The 27,848-nt window shown below is 34.9% G+C and overlaps 2 protein-coding genes across 6 annotated transcripts; one reads left to right on the top strand and one right to left on the bottom strand.

Moving 5' to 3' along the window:
* Positions 1 to 1,116: 1,116 nt before the first annotated feature.
* Positions 1,117 to 27,578, bottom strand: LOC106173798 (arsenite methyltransferase). Of its 2 annotated transcripts, none has more exons than XM_013555040.2 (10): positions 27,269 to 27,578; positions 25,178 to 25,354; positions 23,520 to 23,670; positions 23,207 to 23,343; positions 22,931 to 23,000; positions 22,531 to 22,612; positions 21,733 to 21,864; positions 21,382 to 21,521; positions 10,484 to 10,600; positions 1,117 to 2,459 (listed from the first exon to the last, which is right to left on the bottom strand). In XM_013555040.2, exons 2-10 carry the CDS (start codon positions 25,351 to 25,353, stop codon positions 2,454 to 2,456), a joined length of 1,011 nt encoding a protein of 336 aa, XP_013410494.1. In that variant the 5' UTR covers position 25,354; positions 27,269 to 27,578; the 3' UTR covers positions 1,117 to 2,453. The 2 variants fall into 2 exon arrangements, with proteins under 2 accessions (XP_013410494.1, XP_013410493.1); XM_013555039.2 differs by lacking the exon at positions 1,117 to 2,459 and adding an exon at positions 8,455 to 9,814 and having other exon boundaries at positions 27,269 to 27,576.
* On the top strand, positions 1,883 to 11,640 carry LOC106173797 (arsenite methyltransferase). Of its 4 annotated transcripts, none has more exons than XM_086998731.1 (10): positions 1,883 to 2,053; positions 2,803 to 3,028; positions 3,810 to 3,960; positions 4,958 to 5,094; positions 5,349 to 5,418; positions 5,866 to 5,947; positions 6,319 to 6,450; positions 7,329 to 7,468; positions 7,822 to 7,938; positions 10,142 to 11,640. In XM_086998731.1, exons 2-10 carry the CDS (start codon positions 2,853 to 2,855, stop codon positions 10,403 to 10,405), a joined length of 1,269 nt encoding a protein of 422 aa, XP_086854857.1. In that variant the 5' UTR covers positions 1,883 to 2,053; positions 2,803 to 2,852; the 3' UTR covers positions 10,406 to 11,640. The 4 variants fall into 4 exon arrangements, with proteins under 4 accessions (XP_086854857.1, XP_086854856.1, XP_086854855.1 ...); XM_086998730.1 differs by having other exon boundaries at positions 1,915 to 2,085; XM_086998729.1 differs by having other exon boundaries at positions 1,919 to 2,091.
* Positions 27,579 to 27,848: the final 270 nt, after the last annotated feature.

Raw genomic sequence — 27,848 nt, forward strand, 5'->3', positions numbered from 1 at the left:
CTATAATGAGGGCTAATGTTGCCTCTGACAGTTTACAGTTCAAGTTGATGTAAATTAAAATCTGAGGAAAGTTGCTATTGCTATTGTCAGTGGGGTTAGACCGATTTTGAAGGCTGCATTCTAGTAGATGCCGATTACTAGCTGATTTGCCTCAAACAATTGGAAAGTAGATTTACCTTAGGCTATATAGAAACATTTTTGGTTTTATATATCCGACCAACTTTCAAATTTTAAACTTAAGACAGTTGTTTTGAGGTAGGTTGATATACAACTTCAAAAAAACTGCAATAAAATTCCACCCTTAAACGTGCATGTTTTTGCGTTTAATTCTGATCGCTTTCAGACCACAAGCTCAGCACCCAAAATGAATACACGTAGTACTTAGTCCCAAATTCATGATTTATGGTTAAATTGTTGGGTTACCCAAGCCTGCAGCCAGGGGAGGGGGGGTCGAATGAACCATCATTTTTGTTAGGGAAAGGTCCACTTTGGGAAAAGAAATTGATCTGTACATATGAAGGTTTTATGGTAAAAGGTCCACTTTTTTTTCAGAAAAAAGAACCAAATTAAAATAGCTGATTACTAGCCAATGTAAACCATTTCATTTTAATTTCTCTCGGTGTTGAATGAACAACACAAAATGCCATAATAACTGTCATTAAGTCGGGTAAGTACATGAAAGTAACCAACAGAGAGTAAAAAAACTAACTGCACGGTAACTGATATACGGTACATAAATCTCGTAATCCAGGGCTCCGTATCTCGAAAGTTTCGCTATGTTGCGCACGTGCGCTAGCATGGCGAGCGTGCGCTATCCCATATCTCGAAAGCTTCGCAAATCCCGGCCGTGGGCTAATGTAGAAATCACCTTTAGTTTCGAGGCTATTATTTGCGGCGGGGCCGTAGCGATAGTCCGAAGGTTTAATAGTCCGAAGGTTCATTGGTCCGAATGTTCACTATAGAACCTTCGGACCAATGAACCCTTGATTAAAAAATCGATGAAAATGTTACCACTTTTCGGACCAATGAACCTTCGGACTATCGAGACGCCCCCATTTGGGGCGATATAAACTAGTCTTAAAGGCCTCTGCGTATGAATAATACGTCATTTTAATGTGTCTTTCATGTAATTAAACATGGTGGCAAGTTCGGGTTGCTAGTCATAATAGCATATAATAAAACATATAACAAAATCATGGAAGCTTTTAATTGATTGAATCACTGGTACCTCTGATAGAAAAACTTGCGGTAAATATTCACGTGAAGAATGCTAAAGTCATGTTTTATTATGCAGAAAAACTTCAAAATTAAACATTTCATACATCATTTTATATTTTCTGGTGAATTTAATTCATCTGTGTAGTTTATTGATAATAATAATAAATTTAAAAGTGTCATTTTCTACACAAAATGAAAAAGCAGAAACAAAGCATTCGGTCGCACCGTGACCTTCCTCAATGTCTATTATTGTGAGACTGAACATTACTCACCAATGTGTCAGTAATTGTGTCAGTCCAAGCTTCGCTTATTGAATTGTTTTTTGACATTTTATTGGTGTCAAATACTTCAAATATCAGTATTTGTAATTATGATATTCCTATAAATAAAAACAACCTCTTGATTTGCGTCATGGTGAAAAAAATTACATTTTGTGTAATTGTGTTATGACGTCTTCACTTTATGCGGCAATCGAATTTTAGTAGAGTTTGAGGTTATAATTGCGTTGCGTTTGCTAAGGCTTCGAGATAGCAGGTGGGTGCTATCGCACTAGCAAATAGCGCACGCTCGCCATGCTCTCGCACGTGCGAAGCTTTCGAGCTACGGGGCCCTGCTCAAAAACCGCAATTTAGTAACGTCACATGATCTTTTTCTTTTCCAGAGAGAGGCTGTGGGCAAATCTCAGAGATAAGCAATGTAAATAACATTTGACCTTCCAGAATACGCAGTTGTGAACAGTCACGATAGCTGACGCCAATATCGATTCGGGGAGACTGGCTACTAGGCAGTGACAAAGCAGAAAACCTCACGCTCAGTGGCAGGAAAGAAAGAACAAGTAAGGAGCGGATGCTGGCAAACATTTCTCTTGTACTAGTAAGTTGTTTCTTGGAGCCGTTTCTAGTACACAAGATTATTCAATGGCGAAGCTGCAGCTGAAACGACAGCCAACGATTTGGTTTTTGCGTGCGGTAAATGTCGGTGTTTGCGGTTTCTTCCAGTAATCGGTGAAAAGAGTTGGCTTCTTTAGTAATTGTGACAGTCAGAACATAGGCGAATAATGCGCCCACACCGTATGTAAAATCTTGTCTTAAAACAAAAGTAATGTATCAGTGCTCGTGCCAAATGGCAATATTTGGCATGTTCTATATCTAGGTTAATTACCTATGACATGCATTGCAACTCACATATGAAGCATTTTTACCGTGTCCCTTGGCTGTAGATTATCGACGTTGGTTTCAGGCCTGCAAAGATAAATGGTTCAAGATGTCTGGGTTTATTAAGTGCATAGCTTTTATCATAACCTGAGGAATATAATTTGATTTGTCTGAAAATAGCTGATTGCCTTTTTCACTGCTTCTTTTTCTGCAAGAAAATTTAATGAATAATCTTTTGGTGCACTTTGGTGACAGCAAAAGATGCTAGTAAATGTTTTAACTGTTTGATTTATAAAATCCCTGTATTTTGATAAGTCCAACCCCTTGGTTACCAGTCAAATGCTAGACTATAGCTTATAATTTTTTATCATTGAAGAAGTGGAAATAAATGAAGCATTGCTACTGATTATTATTGAATTTTTTTCCCCAGAACTTGTAGGAAAACAACCTCTTCTGGTTTGCACTCCAATTCCTGTCAGGATGTCTTGCTGCAACTCCACCCCAGACAACACTATCATAGATGATGTGAAGGAATACTATGGCAAACGCTTGAGGCAGTCAGCAGACCTCCAAACTGGCGCCTGCACCACTGGCAGTGCACCACCAAAATATGTCCGGGAAACACTCGGTCTTATCCATGAAGAGGTGGTATCCAGGCAAGTTATATTGAAGAGTGGCATATTATTTTTATTATTATTATTATTATTATTATTATTATTATTCAGGAATTTATATAAAAATTATGGAATATTATTATGAAATATGTTTTATGAAAAAATTCTCTAAAGATGTGGTATTGCTATGGATTGTAATCTGTAGGTAGTTTCATTGGAATATTGAAATGTTTACTGGGGTAGCGCTAACACTCGCCAATTTAGCCAAATGCTAAAACTGACTTCAATTGGCTAAAGAAAAAGGGCTTGATTTGACATGTTTTAGCCAAATTATAACCATTTTGGTAACAAATTGACAAAAATGTGGTGATTTGGCTAAGCAAAAAAAATTGCTAGCGCTACCCCAGGTTTACCTGCTTGACATACAGTATGACATCATAAAATTTTAATGTAGATTTGTGGTTTGTTTATTGTGAAACCAACTTGTAATTTATCATGTCACACCTTGTGAAGAGATAATTTGGTATTTTATAAGTACAGCATTAAATTGTTTTCAAGGGGCTGTTTTTGCTGATATTGTCCTCTTGTCATTTTGTATAACACATTCATGAGCATGTCCCCTGTGCGCGCGCGCGCACACACACACACACACACACACACACACAAGCATTTTATGTGACTACATATATTCTTGAGCTTAAAAATATGCTTAGGTTAAATCAGGGCAGGATGTTAACTTAGAGTTGCCTACACCATGAGATTAAAATATACAAATTTGCAGATGTTCTTAAAAGGTGATTGAAATGTTGTTTACTGTTGACAGGTACTATGGATGTGGTCTTGTGATCCCACAGTGTTTGACTGACATGAAGGTTTTGGACCTTGGTAGTGGCTCAGGACGGGATGTCTATGCTCTCAGCAAGCTAGTGGGAAAGAATGGCCATGTGACTGGAGTAGACATGACAGATGAACAGGTTCTTTTCTAATTTTTAGTCATTTTCTCATTTTTAGACATTTTTAGCATTTTTTTCTTCAGTCAGTCATAAGAGAAAGGGAAGCTTCTCAAAACCTTCTTCAGGATAACAACTTCTTCAGGTCTGTAACTAGCATTTTGAAAGGTTTTAATTTTTTTTTCTGAAAAAGAAAAACTTTTTTACCCCCTCAGTTGACCAAGCTTGAGAAATGGCATATATATATATATATATATATATATATATATATATATATATATATATAACAGACTATGAGTGGTTATTTCTAACCCTCGACCATTTTGCCAATGGGTTTGTCTGAAATTCCCCCTATCTTAAATCTTTAGTGCAGATGAACAGCAAAATAAAAATCATTACTGCAAAAAAAAACTGTATGGTTAGCAAGGGGGTTGAACAAAATATTCATTGGTGGTAGGTGAATCTTGTCAAATTGTCTTTTAGTATGTATAGAAAAGAAATGCACTCAAAATAATACATGTATGTGAACAAAGTAACTACATGTACATGTACATATCTTGATTTTCTTTGTTTTGAAATGTGCCCTTAAAATGTGCTACAGGTGCTAGGTTATATTGAATATCCAATTAAGGTGACATTTGGTGAACCACCTGATGCACATTAAAATCGTGGCACTCAATAGCTCAGCATCTGTGCCGTGTTTTATGGCTACATTATGGAAGCCATAAGTATTTACTCCATGCACATCTTAATAGTTTGGGGTGCTCTTCTTGTCTTGACATACAAAAAAGTGAAAATGTTAAGATTTAACTATCTCTTAGGGTACTTCCATTTTTTGAAACCATACTACAGGTCTGTATAAAAAGATTTGATAATTTTTTATTTTGTTTCTTAAAGATTTTATTTATGTGTTACACAGTCAGATGGTAATTCAGTCACATAAATGTTCCATTTAATGTGTTTAAATGCTTGCAGTATGAATGATGACGCCATTGTTTACTCATTTTTTACTCTTTTGTAGCTCGAAGTTGCTAGAAAGTACATCACTTATCATGCAGAGAAATTTGGCTATGAGAAACCCAATGTCGCATTTGTCCAAGGATACATTGAAAAACTGCTTGAGTTGGGAATTCCAGAGGGAACCTTTGACATCATAGTGTAAATACATTTGTAAGAAATATGTACATATAAGTTGTTTGAAGACTTGTTATATCACAGATTACTATAAGTATATGTTTAAGATATTTGGCAAAAGCTGTTTTCAGTTGATATAAAAATACATGACATGAAAGAGGATTGAAATGTGAAAATATTTTGATAAATTATTACATGGTGATTTATGTCATTACATTTACATATATATAGTTGCCTACTAGTACTTGAATGTTGTACTCAAAGCTTTTCCTTGTCAGCTCCAATTGTGTGGTGAATTTATCACCTGATAAAAAAGCAGTTCTACAGGGAGCATACTCATTACTGAAGGTAATAAGTAAACCAACACAATGAGAGACAAAACCATCAGGTTTAAATTGAATAACACATCCTTTTGCAATTTGAAAAAAATCAGGGAGCATGGCCTTTCATCAATACCATTTTTAAAGTTTTTTTTAAAGGATGGTCTTTTCTTGACATCTTCATGCATTTCATTACATTATTTGGTAACACTAGGTATTCAAACTTCTGTCCCTTTAGAACTTTTGTTTCTTTAATGACGAACTTTTTTTTTTCAGTCTTCAGTAATTTTAGTCTTAATACTAATATTGTGAAACCTGTTTTTTATATATATAGAACAGCAGTGGTCACATAATTATGCTGTTGTCGCACATATGGTAAACATAATGAGTTTTAAACTGATTTGCAGTCCTTGTGACCTTGCATTGACCCCTTGTGACCTTGAATTAACCCCTTGAATATGTTTATTGTTTGTAGGAAGGTGGAGAACTCTACTTCAGTGATGTGTATGCAGACAGCAACCTACCAGACACGATTCGAAAGCACAAGGTGTTATGGGGTATGATGGTATTTTATTATTTACGCCCATACAGATTAATTTACAAAAGGAGAGTATTAATCATTATAACATTTAGCATATTTTAGCAAGTCTGTACCTAGAAGTGTGTTGGCTGAAAATTAATTTCAGCAGTTTATGATGGATTTGACTGGGCATATGGTAGAGTCTTTTGGTTGAGAACATTTTAGTTATTAAGCCAAAAGTGAAAAGACTAGTAGCAACCTAGAACCATAAGAAACCAGTTTATATTTTATGCAAAACTTTCTCACACGAAATTTTTTTATTTCAAAATGACAGAAATTTGCTATAGGCAAATGATCAAAGACATTTGAGTAATTGATTGCACTGTGCACATTAACTTGATCTTTTAGGTGAATGTATAGCTGGTGCCCTCTGGTGGCAGGATCTAGTGAAGATAGCAGAAGAAGTTGGTTTTACCACAACACGTCTTGTACATGCCACACCCTTGCCCATTAACAATGATGAATTGCAGAAAGTTGTCGGTATGTCAGATTACAGATATCAGTCAGTTTTCAAAATTTAGATGAAAATGTGTGTTTATGGATCTTCAGATTGTTTGCACTTCAGGGATCACAGACTGGGGTAGCGCTAGCAATTTTTTTCGCTTAGCCAAAACACCACATTTTTGTCAATTTCTTTAAAAAATTGTTATAATTTGGCTAAAACATGTCAAATCAAGCCCTTTTTCTTTAGCCAATTTAAGTCAGTTTTAGCATTTGGCTAAATTGGCGAGTGTTAGCGCTACCCCAGACAGATGTCTTACTTTCAAAAATGCAAATTGCATCTTACAGTACAGTATATAGTGTTTAGTATAGTCAGGTTTCATTGAGTGTGGGAAAAAACTTGCGCAGTATTGGTTAAGTAAATGAATATATCATCCTCCTTGCATACAATTATGTCTGGCTGCTACTTAAAACAACACACATTCGAGCTTAAGTCACCTTTATTCCTACACCTCTAAAACTACTGAACAAAGGCACAAGATACATGTAATAGTAGTACAATTAAAAGGCCCAGTGTCTTTAGCACGATAACTTCCAGAGGGGGAGGAAAAGAAAGAAAAAAAAAATTATACAGTTAACACATTGCAAAGTTCATATAATCTACGATGAGCTCCGATGGCTTGCTGCTGCCGCTGTGCAGTTTAAAGCTGTGAGTGACCGTTGGGCAGTTTCACGTGACCAAATATCCAAACGAGGCAGCTGATTTGATTGGACTGGCCACTGGTCAGTAACACGTGACCACTGCATGTTAGAACAAAGAGGATGCAGGGATAAAGGTCCCTATGCAGCCCTCCTGTGTGAGTTTTAAATACCATTTAGTTTAAATGGACACAATTATTTCTGGCATATATTTCCAGAGGGTCACCAGTTTGTGTCTGCTGAGTATCGTCTGTTCAAGCTTCCAGCCAAGCCCAGCAGTCCATGCCAGGTTATATATAAGGGTGGTGTGTTAGGAAGTGAAGAGACTTTCCAGTTGGACTACAGAAGACAGTTCAAGGTATTTATGTTTATTTTCCTTCTGTACTGTAATTTTTAAGAAACTATTATAATCTTATAATCTAATTTTTCTTATTTTTAGATACCAGTTAAATTATGAAATATGTAAAAGCAATTTTTTCACTTGAGATTTCAGGCCAGACATATCGTATCTGATTTTTTAAAAACTTTTATTTACTTATTTTTTTCTTGAGGGGGGATTTACAGTTGGACTCTTTGTTAATCTCTTTGACATATGTATGTTGTAGCTATTCCACTTTCATCCTTCCCATTAAGTTTTTTTATAGAAACCATCTTGTCCCTGTTTTCCGTGTCCATCCAAAATTTAGACTTGCAGTTTTTTGCTCATTTCAGAAAAATGAACCTGTGACTGTGGATGAACAGACTGCAAGCATTCTTCAGAACACAAGATTTGCAGATTGGTTCAGTTTTCAACCCCTACCTGACAACCAGACGCAGGAAATGGACAAGGTGATCAATTACTCTGTCTGCCATCAATTCTATAATGAAATATTTACATTTTAATAAGCTAATCAAGACATTCAGCCACAATGCATCAGTGCATCTTTTATTTTTTCTGTGATTTGATTTCTTTCTTTCTATACTTTTTCAATATAATCCAGCAGTTCATAAGTGTGTGTGTGTGTGTTCAAATAAAGTACTAGTATCCGTACGTACAATATTAAGCTTTAGCAAAGATTTATTCGTTAACAGTGTATCTACTTTCAGGAGAACTGTCTGGACCCATTTCTCTATATCTCTACCAAGGGTGTCAAGGCACCTAGTGGTGGGTGCTGTGGGCCTTCCAAGAAGAGTGACAAATGTGCAGAGGTCAAAAAATGCTGTTGAACTCCTTATACAGAATACAAGTTCTGGACTTGCTCCTGCATAATAGATGTCAAACAAATGTTCCACATATTCTGATTTGGCTTTGAAAAGTGTGAAATATTTCTGATAATTTTTGCTAGATTAACATTGATTTTGTTAAAAAAAAATTGACATGCACTAAAGTTAATAATGTGCAAAGAGGATTGGAGATGCAAATCACATGACTCGTATCGTCCGTAAATTTGAACTGAACAACAACAACGACACTGGCTTTAAAATCAAATAGCGACTGTAATACTCTTTACAGAGAGAAAATAAGCAAATTGACATTTAGAGTCCGTAAACACGCATACTGACTCCATTGAAAAAACCATTATGGTTTTAATGGCGTAATACAAATTGTACTTTTATAATAAAGAAATCATTGAAATCGGAAAGAAAATGCATACAGTGTATCGCTTTCTTTTTCTCTTTCTCCCTCGTTATTATTATTACGTAAGAACATTCTCTACTTCTATGGTAAGAAGTATGTTATAGATGTTCCACCAGAATAGTGGTGGGGTCGCTGTTGGTGCTGCTGTGTATGATGCAATTGTATGTTCTACAGGTACATGTAAGCTCTGCATTGTTCTTTCTCGGGCAGAGAGATTTTAGTTATCAAAATAGTGCTTAACAGTTTTTTAAGACACCAAAGTGCTCAAACAATAGCATATGCCTATTTATACGTTAGGATGTCTGGCAAATTTTAGATGTGCTCAGATGTAATGAAGCTGAAATTGAAAAGTTGTAAGTAAGCTGTATAATACATTTATGTCTCCTTGATCTAAGCTAATTTAAATGATATGACATGCAGATAAAATAATGGAACAAACTCGAGTATGTTGATCGAAATTTGGCCGATGACGGCCGCATTTATTGAAAGTCCTATTACTAAAAGAAATGAAGCTGATAAATGATAAACATTGAATAGTATGCTGCATGTGCAGTTTCGATTTCGTGACAACCTTGCAGTCATAACACTTTATATATATATGCCTTTCATTGGTAATAAATTTTTCATCCAATTCCAAAGAAAATATGTTTTAGTCTATTGAACTTGACAACAATAAAACTGTCACAAAATTTGAAAACAGTTTTCTTTATCACGGCCTTGCAACAAGCTTGTATACGCCTTTAGTCATGTTGAGAGGTGCGATTTAATAACAAGTTAAAGAAAATGTTCGCAGGTTGCAGGCCAAGTTGGAAGTATTAACAAGGCATAAATTATATCTCTCTTTATGAGTCTGGTTTTATTTATGATTTAGTTTGTCGGCTTTCAGTATTTTACATTTTGATAAAATAGGTAAAAATAAAACTGTGACATGCAAGCTTTTTTTAACATATTCCCAGGATAGAATTAGCTGCTCGATGATACATATACGTTTGTACCATTTTAGTCTGCCTCAGCAGAAGGGCATCCACCATTTGGTGCCTTGATGTCCTTGGTAGCGATATACAGAAATGGATCCAAACTGCCGTCCTAAAAGTAGACAGTTTGTAAAACATTTACACTTGATTGAACTATTGGTGTAACCTTGAACGAATGATATGATATTGTCAGTCTCAATGATATCCTGATCATTTAAATCTGATTAGCATGGGTCGTATACATTGGTTCAGTCATCTGACTACCAGTTGTTTCAGTCATCTGACTACCATCTGTAACGTTACGTTATGGTTGCAATTTAAATTGAGACATATTAGTGAGTCAAGGTCATGAAATAATGCCGTTTGTGTTGAAAGACCTATATCATTATTTGTCATTAGAAAATGCTTACTGCTCCTTTCTTAATTTCAACATCTGTAGACGACCTTGAAAGCCAATGGGCACCTCAACTACCAGTATAGACACCTTCGCATGTCTCGTGAGAAAATGTTAATCTTCAAGGAGGGCAACTCATACGCAAAGACACTAGCAGCGGTTTCCACAGATGATATGTTGGGAAAACAGAACACCTTTATGATTTGTTTTTTAGATCAACAGATATTTGGACCCGCGAGTCTCTGCTTTATCGATCTGTTGATTCCTCATAGTGTACTATTGCAATCTTTTAATGCTTCAAACCAATGAACAATTGGGCTATCTACACGCATGATTTCATTAATGATCGTACGACTTTGCGTAATTGAACAAAAAAAATTATCTTACCTTGTCTACTTCCTGCGTCTGGTTGTCAGGAAGGGGGTTAAAGATGAACCAATCTGCAAACCTGGTGTTCTGAAGAATGTTTGCTGTCTGCTCATCAACATTGACAGGCTCATTTTTCTACAAAGAAAGAAAGAATAACATCTAAAAATCTGAAATTCCACCCCAGTAGTTGCCGATTAAACTGAAATTTCAAAACTGCAAAATTCAAATAGTTATTATGGCGCTCACTGTATTCAATTTAATGAATTCAGCAGTAGATAAAAAACACTTAGAATATATACTTTGGTTGACAGAAAATGAATATCAGATATCATACTATATAGCGAATAACGCCTAAAGCAATCAGAGTTGGGCGAATTATAAATTACTCACAGTGTCGGTACTTTTTATTTGATTGCTCCTGTTCTCATAAAAAAATGTGGGTACTTATGTTTCCTCAAGTTTGCGAAGGTTAGACTCTGATTATGATGGGTTAAAACATACTGTATAATCCTCAACTTATAGTCTGAATTCAACAAACATTTATTCGTAAACGATGCCACAAACTTCATATAAGAAACTGTCAATTTTGATTGTCAAAAGTTGGTGCGACTATCTCTTGATCTTGGGTGTTTATTATACAAATGGTGCCAACATTGCCAATTGTGGTTTGACTGAATGCCCCGTCAAGAAACTGGTGTACGGGAACACTCAAAAGTAGACAAACTGGTTCTTTACCATCCATGTGTAATGGATTTGGCCACCATGCCGTAAGACACACCCACACAGATGTTGGTCTTGTTATCTTGCAATTTATGGTATTACTGGTGATAATGTTGGATGCTGAATTACATCTCCATGGGAACACATCACTCATTGTAAAGCAATGCCATATCCAGTACGAGTAAATTATTTTAATTACAGTGTTCCACGTAACTTTTAGAATCGAAACCTAACCTGAATACCAACCTACTCAAAACCTGTGTTGCGTAAAGAGTTATCTCAATAATTACCGTCAGTACCTACACACAATGGACAATAGAAGTGTCACGTACCCCTACTGAACCAATGCTTTGGGGGAGATAAATGACTGTGGAATGATATGCACCTGGTATCATTTTATTAACATCAAATTTCACAAAATAAAATAAAATAAAATAAAATAAAATAAAATAAAAACACAAAATGTAGGCCATGCATTATAACTACTCAAGATCTGCCTACTTTGATTATTGATTACTTGATTATTATTTGATTACTCTGATTCAGGGGGTGACACTTCTATTGTCCATTGTGTGTAGCTTTCTTCATCTAGTGGTTTACCACAGTGATAACAGTAACAAAAGACGGTTTGGTGTAAACAAGGCAGCAAAGCTGTCAAATGTACAGACAAAAAAATAGAAAATAAAGATGCAAAAATAGGTCATTTTGTCAATTTTGATGCAATAATAAATAATGCTTATAATAGCGCAGTCAGTCAACACTGAATTTTAATCATGCACAACTGGTAACATGGTGTTTAGACCAGTAAAGTTTAATATTAATAAAAATGAAAATTGATTCAATCAGAGTCGCGGGCTTAAGCACGCAACTCGTAATTTGTTTTGTTATAGTGAAATATGAGGACAACGGTCTGGAGCTTTCGAACGTTTATTCACCAACTATCTCTTCATACAGCTTCACACAAATTTATACTCAATTTTTTCCGTACTGATCATGTATTTACTTGTTTTCTTTTCCATTGTCTTTGCGTGATTACAAAATTTTTTCCCCCATGCAACATTTCCTTATTAGGTAATCCCTAAGAGACTTGTTTTCAATTAAAGATATCTAAAATATTATTTGGATTACTCATGCTTAGACCTTATCTGAAACTCAGTTATCATGCAATAAACAGTGGATCAAAATTAAAGGGATAATAACTCTTCGTATGAGGTCTATATTTCACAATAAAAACATTGTGAATAACTCATAGAAATATCTATTCTGTTTTACGTCAAAAACGGCAATTATAGCTATTATTCTGATATCTGAGCTTGTCTTCAGATCACGTGACCTCCATTTATTGCTATACTATGTTATAATCTCTTAAGAGATTTTAACGAAAAACCAAACTTAAAAAAAAAAAAAACAGGGACTAACTTTGAATGTAAAAATAGATTCATTAACCATTGGTAATTATGGGAAAATTGTTGTTTACTTCAGGAAAATTCATTTTTTGGCCAAAACGAAGAGTTATTATCCCTTTAAAATATGTTATGAAATTATCCAATCACATTAACTGTTACTGACTTTGACCTTTGTCATCTTTTCCTGACACTAAAAACATGTTCTACACTTGTTGACTCCAGGGGCGTAACCAGACCTTTAAAAATTGTACGCACAGATTTTTAAAATTCCCAGCAAAATGTAGACTAACGCAAGAGATGAAGGACACCGTAATTACAGCATATGTACCACACATCGCAGCTTAATTTCCATTAATAATAACATCATTATTTAGTCGGAAATTTTCTCGCAATTGAAAAAGTTTCAATATTCCTATTACCCAGTTATATTTATTTAAAAGGAGGCTAGCTTTGCATATGATGTTGAACCCCCTTCGAATAATCCTGGATCCACCTCTGAGTTGAACTAACATACAGTTTCATTCACCTTACATGTGGATGCATGGCTCCCAAAAACAACCAATTGTACGACACGACAGAGCTCTGATACATCTTAGTTTATTATTTGTTTGTAAAAATTGCTCATGTCACCCTGTTAGTTTGGAGGGGTAAGCTGGGTCAAGTCCATGTCAAAATTCTTTGAAGCTTTGCAGGAGAAATTCTTCCTTTGTTTCTCTAGCTCCTTCTTAAACCTGGTGTCCAGATTTTATCTAGTGCCCCCAGGGTTGCAGGAGCTGCTGTTTGAAAGAGGTAAAGGTAAAGGAAGTTTCAGTTAGATGGAGGATTAAGATAGGACTTGTTCAGGTTACAGGCATTGTTTACCTCAGTTTGCAAGACGAGGGGGGGGGGGGTCAGAACAATTGTGCCTTTAGAATTGATACAGATGACTTTAATAAGCAGAGGATTTTCTTTTATATTCCGTGAAAAATAAAATAATATCATGGTTGGCCAAAAAATTGTACGCACAGTGCATCCGTGCGTATGCCTAGTTACGCCCATGGACTCTTGGTGAAACTTAACTCCCTCTCAATAACTCTCTATCATTTTACTCTTTTGATTCCGCTTTAATTGTTATCTGTAATTAGTGAAAGCGTAAGTCATTCGCTTTACAACAATTTCAATAGAAGTAAGATATCTCTTATCTAACGTTAATAGACTCTTTTTTCCTTTATCTCATCTTCTATAATTGTAGCATATTCACAGTAAAGATAAATGTCTGTCACGCCAAGTTTAAGTATAAAATCGGGCTACGACCTGACAATAAAGGAGTTTTGATTTTGGTAACTAAACGGTGGTGTTGTGTTACTTTTCTCTCTGGGCATAACCCAAGTCAGGAATCGTGTACCGTACCTAGAATCTTCCAGCATAGGATTAGAGTCCCTAGCGTACAGATTATACCCGTGGTATATCCAAGAACCTAGTACAATGGTCAGTAACAGGAGCGGATCCAGGGATATTTTCTGACAGTATTCCAAAGTACTAGTATCTTTGTTGATCCATCCTCCAATAGACCCAGAAAAACCCAGAAAATGGTCTCAATCCACCCCTTCAATGAGATTACAGTTTCAAGACCATGAGAGTTCAAATTCACATAATGAAAGTCCCAATATTTGAAAAAATGATGACAGTGCATAAAGTAATATTACATGATGCTTAAAGACATAAATACCAATACAACTGCTTATGTGGAAATACAGAAAATGTGCAGAGCCTCAGGTGTATCACAGGGGACATTTTGGTCTGAGTTACTTCTCCAGCAGGTAACACAACAGCAGTGATATGTTTTCCAGAGATCAACTACAAACTGACTGATCTCTACGTTTATTTCTCTGGCTGAGAGATCTGGAGTCTCCTAAGACAGCAGGGACAATCCAGCTATCGGTTCAACTGACCAAACTCACTCTGATCAGCTCTGATCTCCAATCTCTGATTACAATACAAGTTCTTCTTCTTATATACTAATACACACAAAATGCATTACAGTGAATCCTAAAACAAGTCAGAAATATTGAAGCCAATTAACAGAATTAAGACATATTAATTACTAGTGACTTTAACATAATTAAATTCAGACTGCTTTAAACTTTAACTTGGAGATGAAGCTGTAAATAAAGTTATTAAATCCTTTTAAAACTGAAAACATCCTTTAAAACTTGGTTACAGTTCTTTCCAATGAACAAAATACATTAACAGATTCATGTAATATCATCTTTTTAATTTGATTTCAAATGTGAAGGTTTCTAAAATGAAGTTTGGTCGTGAAATCACCACTATGACAGGTGGATGGGAGTTCAAGGTCACATCATAAAAAATTTTACATAAAACAAAACAATCAATTTACTGTCATTTTTATATGACCAACTGAGAAAAATGTTGCCTAAGGAAAAATACCAATAGAATAATTTAAAATGTCCAATTTGCTCCATTCTGAGATTCTTAACTTAGTGAAAGATTGAATCTGACAAACTGCAATGATATGAGTTCATTTCCATTTTTGATACTTTATTACACAATACACGATAACAGGTTTACTGTCAATTTTATATAATCAACTACCAATTTTGTTAAGAAGCAGAAAATGTCAAAACAACACTTTTACATATCTAATTAGTTCTATAATGAGACTCTTAACATGCCTAAGAATAAAAATCTAAAGAAAAACCACTTATAATACTAAAAAAGGCATAACTTCATCAAAACTTACTAATCAAGTTTATTTTCAAATGTGGATCTGTATATACTAGTCAGACTGATCACTCCTGTGAGTTGCAAGACAAAGTGCCGATCGGTTTTCCTTAAAATGCATTATCAGTTTTGCATATATGCAGAAAAAAGCAAAAAAACAGTATAACTTTTGTGAAAATGGTCCTATCAAGCTGATTTTCAAACTTGATCTGCATATCATGAATATTCTTCAGTTCTGTAAGTTTTGAACCAAAAGGTAAAATGGTTTTCCACTTATCGTGTTATTGTTGTTGCATATGATGAAAAAAGTAAGTAAGTAAGTAAATTTTTTTTTTTTTTTTAAGTAAATTTATTTATTAGTATCAGCATTTCATTGCACTCAGTACATTGTTAAAGGGTCTATATCTATAATAAAGGGTTTATTGTGTTCTTTGCAATATATAAGACATATATTGAATGTATATGTATAAAAGTATAAAGATGTAGTACTAAAATAGAGCTTTAAGATAAATTCTAAGTTATAAAACCAATAATGAGGTTAAAAATGGTGATTCGTTGTTATTTTCAAAAGCTAAAAGTTAATGGATAGACCTAGATCATTGACACGTATATAAACAGTATGGGATAAAAGTGTTTCTATATCTTTTTGTCCGACATTTTGGTAAAACATATCTATAAACATTCCTTAGGTCCTTTTCTATGACACGAGTGTTAGGTAAAAGATGGTTCAATCTATGTGTACACAGTTTTATCTCATTAAATAATTTTTTGCATAAGTCAGTACGCCGAGATTTCAAGGTAGGTAATTCAGTGATGTCCATTGCTTCGTTGTAAGTGAGTTCAGGGTATATAATATGAAGAGCCCTTTTTTGGATGTTCTCTAAGGCTTTAGATTGCTGTGCGGTAATTCCAGCATGCCATAGCTGACAAGCGTACTCAAGTGTTGGTCTGAGATTGCTTTTATAAATTTGTAAGAGGTCATGTCTCGGCACCCCAGCGTGTTTGACCATGCATAAGAAATACAGTCTGGATGCAGCTTTTGAGAGAATTTTTTCTATATGTAAGTCCCATTTCAAATTAGAACTGATATGAACTCCCAGCAGTTTGGCATGTGAAACTTGTTCGATTTTTATACCATCAATTATTAGGTTATCAGGTACAGTAGGGTTTTTACTGAAACAGATAAACAGTTCAACAGTTTTTTTAGGATTGATTAGCATGTTATTTTGTTTTGTCCATTCATATAGGTTTGAGGCTGCTATGGGAAGTTTAGATTGTGTAGGTTTGGCACCTTGTTCTATTTCCCTTGGAGATGGTTGGTGAACTGTCTCATAAACTGTAGTGTCATCCACATATTTTACTGCTGGTAAAAAACATTCCATGTCATTTATCATTGTAATGAAAAGGAGAGGTCCTAATTTTGTACCCTGGGGCACGCCCCCATGAATATGGCACCATTGTGACATTACTGGTCCACACTTGATCCGTTGCTGTCTATTTAGTAAAAAGGCATGGACCCATCTGATTAATACTGGAGGTACTCCATAGCTGCAAAGCTTGCCTAGCAAAATATTGTGGTCTATTAAATCAAACGCTTTTCTAAAATCAAGTAATAAAACCCGAGACTGTGCCCCATGAGTGTCACTGGCCTTGGCCCAGGTGTCAAATAGCTCGATTAAGGCCATTGTTGTGGAGGAACCTTTAACATTGCCAAACTGATCTTTCTTAATATGTGGTCCTAGTATCTCCCACAGCCATGTAAAAATGAATGTGAAAAGTGAAAAAACAGCATAATTTTTATAACAAGGCAGCAAAGCTGTCAAATGTACAGACAAAAACCAGAAAATAAAAACGCAGGAAATAGGATACTGTCAATTCTGATGAACTAATGTATTATGCTTACTGTAACTGCATAGCCAACATCAAAATCTTATTCTGCATAACATTGGATTAGGATGAAAGTAAAATGTGTATCAAGCATTAGACTAAGTTCCCATACCTAGATCAATCTAACAGGATCAATCCAACTCCAAGGGGTTTCTCACTAAATTGCTTTCAGTTTGATAGTCTTAGGATTCTGGCATGCCAGTTTCAGTAGGCGTGACAGACAACTAAGCCACTTACATTGATTGCAATTTAGCGAGAATTCCCATGGAGATAGATCGATCCACAGTTAGCGTGATAGGGTCTGGAAATAGTCCCTAAGGTGTCAGGCTGATAAGAGTTAAACTTTGGAAATGCCAGAATGAGGTACAGTGAAAATTACACACAAAAAAAATTGCTTAAACTCATTTTCAAGTTGTGACTTATCACTCCCATCTGCCAGGAGCCCTGTACTCTTACTTTGTAACATATATATATATATATATATATATATATATATATATATATATATATATATATATATATATATATTATTAATTTTTTTTTTTATTGCCTGTATGTCAATCTTAAGAATCATTCTTGTAACTTAACAAAATACAGAAAATGTAACAAAGTAAGAGTACAGGGCTCCTGGCAGATGGGAGTGATAAGTCACAACTTGAAAATGCCAGTATAGCACTCTATAAACCTGCATTGCCTCCAAACAGAAAACAATCACACTGGTTTTCAAACACAAGCTGCGCACTTCTGTCTTATGAAACTTTTCACTAAGTTTCAGTATCGTAAGTAACATGGTTTTCCCTTAATCGCTATCCTGGCAGCAGTGTCCAAAATAGGGTTTTCTTCAACTTTCATGCAATAAAACATAATACTTAACAGCATTATGACCATCAAATTTTTTATAAAAAAATAAAAGTATCATGAATATTTAGAAAATGTGATTTGGGAAGGTCTTCAAGGCCATGGAAGTTCAGAGTCACACTTTCAAAATGCCAAAATGTAAACAAGAGATAACTGTACTGAAATGATTTTCTTTCCATTTTCAACACCTTTTTTAAAACAAAATGATCAATAAACTGTCATTTTTAAATGTTCAACTAGGAAAATTGTTGACATAGGAAAAATATCAATAGAACAATTTTCAATGTCCAATTTGCTCCATTTGCAGATGCTGAACATAGTGAATGATTAAATCTGACAAACTGCAATGATGAGTTCCTTTCCATTTATGATACTTTATTACACAATGCACAATATTATAACAGGTTTACCGTCATTTTTATATAATCAACAAACAATATTGTTAAGAAGCAGAAAATGTCAAAACAACACTTTTACATATCTTATTAGTTCCATAATGAGACTGTTAACATGCCTAAGAATTAAATCTGAAGAAATAACAATTATATACAAAAATACAGAAAATGCACAGCACTTCTGGTGGATGGGAGTATAAAATCACATCTTGAAGGTGCTAGTGTTTGAAAAATTTTAAATAAAACGTAAAAAAATACAATAAAGCTGCTATTCAAACTTTTAATCTAGCTGTATTAACTTGATATTAATAACCCCACCAAGTTTGAGAAAAATAAAGCACTGATATTCATCTATAGCATGTTGGCATAACACATTCTTTTTGTTGTAAATTTATTTGCAATGTTAAACACCATTTATCTGCACAATTATCACCAAATCCCAATTTTGTGACACAGTTAAGAGAGCTAAACCTATGGGACTTTACAGGGAAATCTCAAGGAGTGTATTATGTAATCTCATTTAATGACCAATTGAAAATTAATGAGTAGGCAAGTGACTTTATAGACCTTAATTTAATTAGTGATCACCCAAAGGACAATTTTATAGACTGCCATCCATACAGTACCATCATATAGCACAAAGGTGTTGCATACATGCTGAAAAAAGTGAAAAAACAGCATTACTTCCCTAAAAATGACCCGATCATGCTGATTTTCAAACTTGACCTGCGTATTATGAATATTCATTAGTTCTGCAAGTTTCAAACCAAAAGGTAAAATGGTTTTCCACTTATCATGTTATCAGTGTTGCATATATGCTGAAAAAAGTGAAAAACAGCATAACTTCCCTAAAAATGACCCAATCATACTGATTTTCAAACTTGACCTGCGTATTATGAATATTCATCAGTTCTGTAAGTTTGAAACCAAAAGGTAAAAAGGTTATTCACTTATCGTGTTATCGGTGTTATAATAATGCAAAAAAAAGTGAAAAAACAGCATAACTACCCTAAAAATGACCCGATCATGCTGATTTTCAAACTTGACCTGCGTAATATGAATATTCATTAGTTCTGCAAATTTCAAGCCAAAAGGTAAAATGATTTTTCACTTATCATGTTATCAGTGTTGCATATATGGTGAAAAAAGTGAAAAACAGCATAACTTCCCTAAAAATGACCCGATCATGCTGATTTTCGAACTTGACTTGCGTAATATGAATATTCATCAGTTTTGTAAGTTTCAAGGGAAAAGGTAAAATGGTTTTCCACTTATCTTGTTTTCGGTGCTGCATATATGCTGAAACAAGACGGCACTGTTCTGCAATGGGTTTACTTCCATTTTTAAAACACTTTTTTAACATAAAACAAAATAAACAGTTTTCTACCATTTGTATATGATCAACTAAGAAAATTGATGAGATGGGAAAAATATCAATAGAACAGTGTTAAATGTCCAATTTCCTCCATTCTGAGATAATGAATATAGTAGATGATTGAATCTGACAAACTCCAATGATATTTGTTTATTTCCATTTTTGACACTTTATAACATAATACACAATAACAAGTTTACCATCATTTTTACATAATCAACTAACAATGTTATTAAGATGCAGGAAATGTCAAACAAACACTTTTACGTATCTTATTAGTTCAATAATGAGACTGTTAACATGCCTAACAATTGAATCTGAGGAAATGTGAAAAAACAGCATAACTTCTAAAAGAATGGCCCGATTATGCTGATTTTGGAACTCAACCTGCATTCTAGTTAGTTTGACTACTCCTGTGAGTATAATGACAATTGGCCTATCTGTTTTTCTTATATTGTGTTATTAGCGTTGCATATATGTTGAAAGAAGTGAAAAAACAGCATAACTTCCCTAAAAATGGCCCGATCATGCTGATTTTTTAACTTTATCTGCGTATTATGAATATTCATCAGTTCTGTAAGTTTCAAGCCAAAAGGTAAAATGGTTTTCCATTTATGGTGTTATCGGTGCTGCATATATGCTGAAAAAAGAGAAAAAATAGCCTAAATTCACTAAAAATGACCCGATCATGCTGATTTTCGAACTTGACCTGCGTAATATGAATATTCATTAGTTCTGCAAATTTCAAGCCAAAAGGTAAAATGATTTTTCACTTATCGTGTTATCGGTGTTGCATATATGGTGAAAAAGTGAAAAAACAGCATAAATTCCCTATAAGTGACCCCATCATGCTGATTTTCGAACTTGACCTGCGTATTACGAATATTCATCAGTTCTGTAAGTTTCAAGCCAAAAGAAAAAACAGTTTTCCACTTATCATGTTATCGGTAAAAGTGCATGACGACGGCGACGACAGACGCAGATGATGGCTATATGTACAGACACATCTGTGTCTGTACATAAAAATGAGTTAAAAATCGATGAAAACAGTTCAACGTATCGTTATTAAGAAAAGCATCAGTTTGCCTATGGAATCCACCAATTATGTCTGAAATTATAGGATTAATAAGAATCTTGCTGGTCCAGTTAGTCCACTTGAGGTTTTTCAGTAGTTTTATCGTAAAACACATTCATTTTAACGTCAACTCACTTTCATGCAGAGCATTGACTTCTAATGCATACAAACCAGAAGAAGATAATTTTGACACGCTGAAGCATCCATCTATGTAGATCTACTGGTTGTCTTCAAAAATTTTATTACAAACCATGCCATATAACCAAACTGTTTGTTTGTCTACCTTACCTTTTCAATATATATTCGACATTTATTCTCCCTCCAAAGGAAAATATTTAAACAATTTTCAGTCAATGTGTCCAAAATTTTGAGACAAAAACGATTGCTATGTTTAATTACATATTGAAATATTATACATACAAGTATTCCATTCAAATCGCCTCGAGTATAAGACAGACGTAAATAAACACTCGTACCTTAAACTGTCTTCTGTAGTCCAACTGGAAAGTCTCTTCACTTCCTAACACACCACCCTTATATATAACCTGGCATGGACTGCTGGGCTTGGCTGGAAGCTTGAACAGGCGATACTCAGCAGACACATACTGGTGGCCCTCTGGAAATGTATCCCAGAAATTGGTATAAGTAGCTATTTTGCATAGATCCAAACACATACGGTAAAATATGTAATTCTGTTTTTATTTTTTATCTTTGTATATTTTTCAATCAACCTTATTCATTCCATTTTCATTTTCTTTTTTTGAAATGTGGATTTTCCTAGATTATTTCATGCACATCCAATCAACCCTGGGATATATTCAACGTACCCACAAGCTTTTTTAATTCATTGTTGGTTATAGGGAATTGTGTGGCATTGACAAGTCGTGGGGTTGCAAAACCGACATTTTCTGCTATCTTGATTAAGTCCTGCCACCAGAGGGCTCCTCCAAGACCTTCACCTGAAAATGAAATTCGTGACAGAAAGAGATATCTTGTCCCCGAAACTGATTTAATTCTATGTTTGGTAATGGAATGTGAATGTCAGTTTGATTTGTAATGATTGCATCATGGATGAAAATTGATAAACAACAGGCATGGGACTGTGTTAAAAGATAAATTTTTGTTTTTCATATATATTTCTGCTGATAGGCATTAAAATGATAAAGCGGAGAATCAAAACTACCCTTATGATAGACTATGAAAAAAGCTGTAAATAATGCTGATTCACAGAAAAAAATCATTCAGTGAGACCTCACTTCATAAACATGAACATTTTGTACCAAGTAACTGGGGTAAGCTGTTTTTATCAATTTGTTTAGGCAAACCATTGATAACGATAAAAAAAAAGTTATATGCTCTATGTTCCTTTGTGCCAAAATCTCAATATAATATTACCCTACAATATATACACGTGTCAAGAAAAACAGTGCAGATGCTTTTGTCTCCTCTTCCATGGTTCTTATTTTGAATAAATGGTGCATGTTTTCTTTTGTCCCAAGAGTCATCTAATTGCCTTATTAGGTACAGGGACATGAGCTGAATAAATAATTGTGTTTTGCAAAAATCTCCTCATCTCTACATGTAGATTCGCTTATGGTTTAGCTACAAACAAATGCATCCCATACCCCATAGAACCTTTAGTCTTCTTATCTTTTCTGGAAGGTCACTGTCTGCGTAAACATCACTGAAGTATAGTTCACCTCCTTCCTGAAATAATAATAGTAATTCTCAAGAAAGTCACACCAAACCACTCACAGACAGGTGTAAATAACAGAGGCAAAACTACAAATGCTCTGACCCATGGATATGTATAGACGACCTTGGCTGACATAACATTATGTTAACATTGACAGACCCAGAATTGTATTCAGACTGGCATGGCCCCATACTTTCAAAACAGGTTTAACAGGTGGCCCTAGGATACGGGGGAAATGCAAATCTCCTCTTGAGAAAAAAGTGAAGACTTTTTTATTCTATAGAACAACTGTTAAGTCACATTCAACTGGAATATTGCCATTGCCTTACCTTCAGTAGTGAATATGCTCCTTGGAGAACGGCTTTTTTATCTGTTGATAAATTGACAACGCAGTTGGATCTATTAAGAAAAAAATTTACAGTGATGCAAAGCATGCCAAGCAATTCAATAAATGTATAGAATAATCAATGAAATGTTGACAGTAATCGTGCTTAAATCTTTTCTGGATATATATATCTATGGATTGATTGATTGATTCAGATATTGCTTTCTTGCTTTCTTTCAAAATACCTTCAGATCAACTTTACTGATTATTTTTTACTTACACTATGATGTCAAAAGTTCCCTCTGGAATCCCCAACTCAAGCAACTTTTCAATGTATCCTTGGACAAATGCAACATTTGGCTTCTCATAGCCAAATTTATCCGCATGATAATTCATGTATTTTCTAGCAACATCCAGCTAGAACCAAAAAAATACCTATAGCATCATCAGATCATTATATAATCCATTATTTTTTATATTTAAAGACCTTCATTAAATTTTATGCATAAAAAATATAGATATTGCAAATGTGTTATATATATGACTGCAACTATGAATGTCACACTGGAACTTAAAAATCGCCAAAAACAGACCTGTTCATCTGTCATGTCTACTCCAGTCACATGGCCATTCTTTCCCACTAGCTTGCTGAGAGCATAGACATCCCGTCCTGAGCCACTGCCAAGGTCCAAAATCTTCATGTCAGTCAAACACTGTGGGATCACAAGACCACACCCATAGTACCTGACAACAGTAGAAAAAATAGAGTGCCCATCGTGTGTCTTAAAAATCTATACATTGTAAAAGAAAATGGAACATCAATGAAACCTAAGAGAAAAATGAAGACTTACACAGGTGCTCATCAGATAAGCAACAACTTTTTCAAAACCTTCTAGTATCTAGCATTTGGAATGTTTGTGGGAATGTGCAATTTTTATTTAACATACTAGATATTTTACTAAAATTTGATCTTTATACCGAGGGATTCAATAGTAAGAATGATTCTTTTATATAGTGGTACCAAAATGTGCAAAATCATGAGGCTTAAAGTATGCTCACACAGCAAAAGGTACCTTGATAACAGCTTGTTATCGAAAAATTAAGTCAAACCATCTCTAAATTGATTCCAATTCCAATTCCAAAGATGGATCCAGATTATAAGTAGTTAACCATTAATGAGAAGACCAATAGCAGGGGTACTTTCACTGTCTTTAGACTACAACTTTCTTGAAAAGATTTAACAAAAGTACCCATGAAACCTTCCAGTACGTGTGCTTTATATGGTGAGCCCAGTCTGGTTTTCATAAGTAGCACCCCCTCTGCATAGTTTTCTCAGTCGGATAGTGAATAGTGATTGCATGTTTCGACTTTATTGCCACAAAGTTAAAACATACAGCTACTGAACAAATTTTGATTTGCTCAAATACCTGATTTTCATGGAAAATTGAAAAATAACGTGTTGTTAAAATGTTTAAGCATCAGTATATAATTTGAAAGATATAACTTATAAATCTTTCAGTTTCTTATGAAAGGATTATTGATTATTATTTTACCAATTTAATCATTTATTTTTCACTTAATTGTTACCATTTATCATTTCATCCTATGATAATGATTTGTATAGTAAAGTCTACTGAAGATTCCATGGTCTTGAGACCCTTAAGAAAAATGTCATCATCATTATTATTATTATTATTACATTGTATTATCAAAAGCGTAATACAAATTATTCGTCCAAGCTTTAAAGGGTGGTGCTACATTCCTGACACGCATCCACTTTGCACTGGGGAATGTCTCTCTTGCGTCATTATATTTTATCAAATTGTAATTAAATCTTTAAAATTCTTGAAATTGTCCTGTTTTCACATTTGTAGCACAAAAGGCACATGAGTCTGTTTTTAATGTTCTACATTAGTTGACAACATTTTCACCAGACTGGCGTAATGTTGCAATTTTGGTAAATAGCCGAGAACTTTGGTTCCCAAACTTCTTTATGATCAGTATGGTGTCTCATTTATTTGGGAATTTGACATGAATGTCCATTCACACAGAATACGTTAATTTTGACAGTTTGTACAACACCCTGCTTGAAATCCGAAGTCGAGAAAATGTATGGGGTTTGGGGTTTCACTAAAAGAAAATAAATTTACTATAATTCGAAATTTGGGTCCGTTTCTGTGGAAGAGTAATAAGAGGCTTGTAAAATTGGTAATAACCTGTCTTTACCGTTATATTATTTTAGACGACTCACTTTGAAACCACCTCCTTGTGAATAAGATCGATGGCGTCCTGGGCATATTTTGGAGGTCGGCTGCCAGAGCTGCAAGCGCCAGTCTTGAGATCTTCTGATTTGGTTAACTGTTTCCCATAGAATTCCTTAACACCATCTATGATCGCTTTGCTATCGGTAGGTTTGGAGAAGGACATCCTGAAGAGGATATGTTGTAAATTTGCGATAGGAGTTTGTCAAAAAGCCCCCACCCCACCCCACTAAGTCCTATGTGCTTTTGATTACAAATGATCACGAGACAGCTGTTTACAGTTTTAATAAGTGATTTTATCCGATGTACCACATTTAACATGACTTGGGGTATTCAAAAAAGTGAAATAAAATAGCCATAAAATTTTATAGACACCACCGAATGTCATGCAAGCGGTGACTTCAGAGGTGGCTACAGGCGTCATCAATACAACGCACTTGCCTCCATTTTTCGTCTGGTAATTGATTTGTTTCAAACACGCAATGCTTTGAGAATGGAACAAGGGCCCTGATACTAACCCTATTGAGCACCTGAAAGGTGATTTGGAGTGCGCGATGCAGAAAAGAATCAACCCCCTAACGATCTGGAACAAATCAAGCCCCACTCGAAGAATGGGACAATACCCTATACAAAACATGCCTGAATCCCTTGTTGGAGGCAAGCCGCGTCGCGCACAAGTGAGGTAGTAGGCCAAAGACACAAATGTCAATAGACAGATGACTATTAAAGACCGCATTCTGATGACGTTCGGTGGAATTATTAATATTTGAATGATTGGTATGAGATATGGCTATCTTCACCGGTATTTTGGATTTTCTCTACCTTAAGTCATGTTAAATACGGAAAATGATGTTTAAAAGACACAATTCAGAACGGTTTACCGATTTGTTAAAATTTAGTAAAGCCAAGTTAAGTTGACTTTTCTAACATAAAAGAATACAATTCTACCATGGCCTAAAGGAGCCTATGCGTGCGTCTTTTAGACGCCCCTTTACATGCGAAAACGACAAGGCCTATGCCGCATTCGTCTTTTATTACAGAGCTTTGAGAGCCGAAAATGACATGGCTGTGTCTGTTTCGCCACTTACTGAACTTCATAGATGCGAGATTGACACGACTCATGTCGCGTTCGTCTCTTACTGTGGATTTTTGAGCTTCAAATGGCTATGTTATAAAACTCGAAATTCACATAATCATGTCTTGTTCGTCATTCACTTAGACCCATAGGTGCGAAATTGACCAGGTCCGCGCCGCATTAGTCTTATACTATGGGCCATGGTACAATTCTTTTTCAAATAATTACAGAAAATAGCATAGCCTTGTTCAACAATGGGAGCCATGGGAGTGGCAGCTTGACTACTTGGAGTACTAACATTTCGTTGACTGTCAAACAAGCGGTTAATAATAGTTTAAGACCATGGCTAACAAAAAAAATCACAATGTACAATCAACTTTTGCACAATTGTTAGACTCAGCCGCCTGACTACTGGGGGCGGGATGGCTTCTTTCTACAAGGGGTACACGACTGTTATGTTCCGTTCTCACTAGCTTGAATCGGTTTACAGCTTTGATGTGATCATTTGTAAACAAAAGCACATGGAATTATAGGTGTGACAATCTTTTCGCTCAAAAATGTATAAGTAATGAATCAAATTGTGTCATCTTTTTAAAACTACATTCCATCTTTTGGTAGCATTCATAAAGATGTGTTTGTTATAAGCCAGGCTAAATTTGACAGTCAGTCATCATCGTTTTGCCCAAAGCCTATTTTAAAAACAAGTGGCATCGATATGAAAATTTTAATTCATCTTCTAGCCATCCTGTTTTGAGTGTTTGAGTAAAAACAAAAGACTGATGACTTGCTTTGCTGTCTGACTAACGCAACTGCAATATTTCGTTTGTGCAATATTCCCGTCTTCTTGCATTATCAGGGAGTTTTCACAAATGAGTCAGGGCACAAAATATACATTATGTAGAAATTAACTTTCTTTTGAACTGTTCTTTATATTACAAATTTTGATTGGAAAGGCCATTATTTCATTACATGTAGCAACACTGGATTCTTAGATATCAAAGTTTACCTTGTGAATGTATTAGCTTCTATTTGTTACCAAAATATATCTTCCTCTACTGCAGGTGTGGTCTGAAATGGTGCGTCACTGTCAGTGAAACTTAAGATGGCGGTTGTGAAATCTTATGTCACCTTCGTCTTGGTGAAACCCTTCTGTGGTTTTATAATGGTTTTGGTCATAACTTTACATTTAAATCACGCCGATGCTTATACATGTAGGTAGAACAACACCTTGGATTTGTACCCTTGGATTTTCACATTCTTGCCAAAAAGATCACGTTTCACAACAGAATAACAAGCATTATTTATGTCTCCTCATTAACCCAAGCGAAGGTATAAGTAAATGACAAACACAAATATGGTGTTCGAAATTTGGCCGGGAACGGCCGCTTTTATTGAAAGGTCCCTCTCTAGTAAAAAGAATAGTGTTAATTATTATATAGCATTAGATAATGTTGAATTATTCAAAATTACGTAATGTTATAGCCCTTTTACCCACAGGATAACTGTCCAGAGGACAACAATTTTATCCAATGAAGGGACCAGTGTTGATGAAACTGGGTCCAGATGATTATTACATATATATTGTA

The sequence above is a fragment of the Lingula anatina genome, chromosome 1, assembly GCF_051362555.1.
Source record: "Lingula anatina isolate TDL-2025a chromosome 1, LinAna3.0, whole genome shotgun sequence".
In the NCBI taxonomy this organism is placed as follows: Eukaryota; Metazoa; Brachiopoda; class Lingulata; order Lingulida; family Lingulidae; genus Lingula; species Lingula anatina.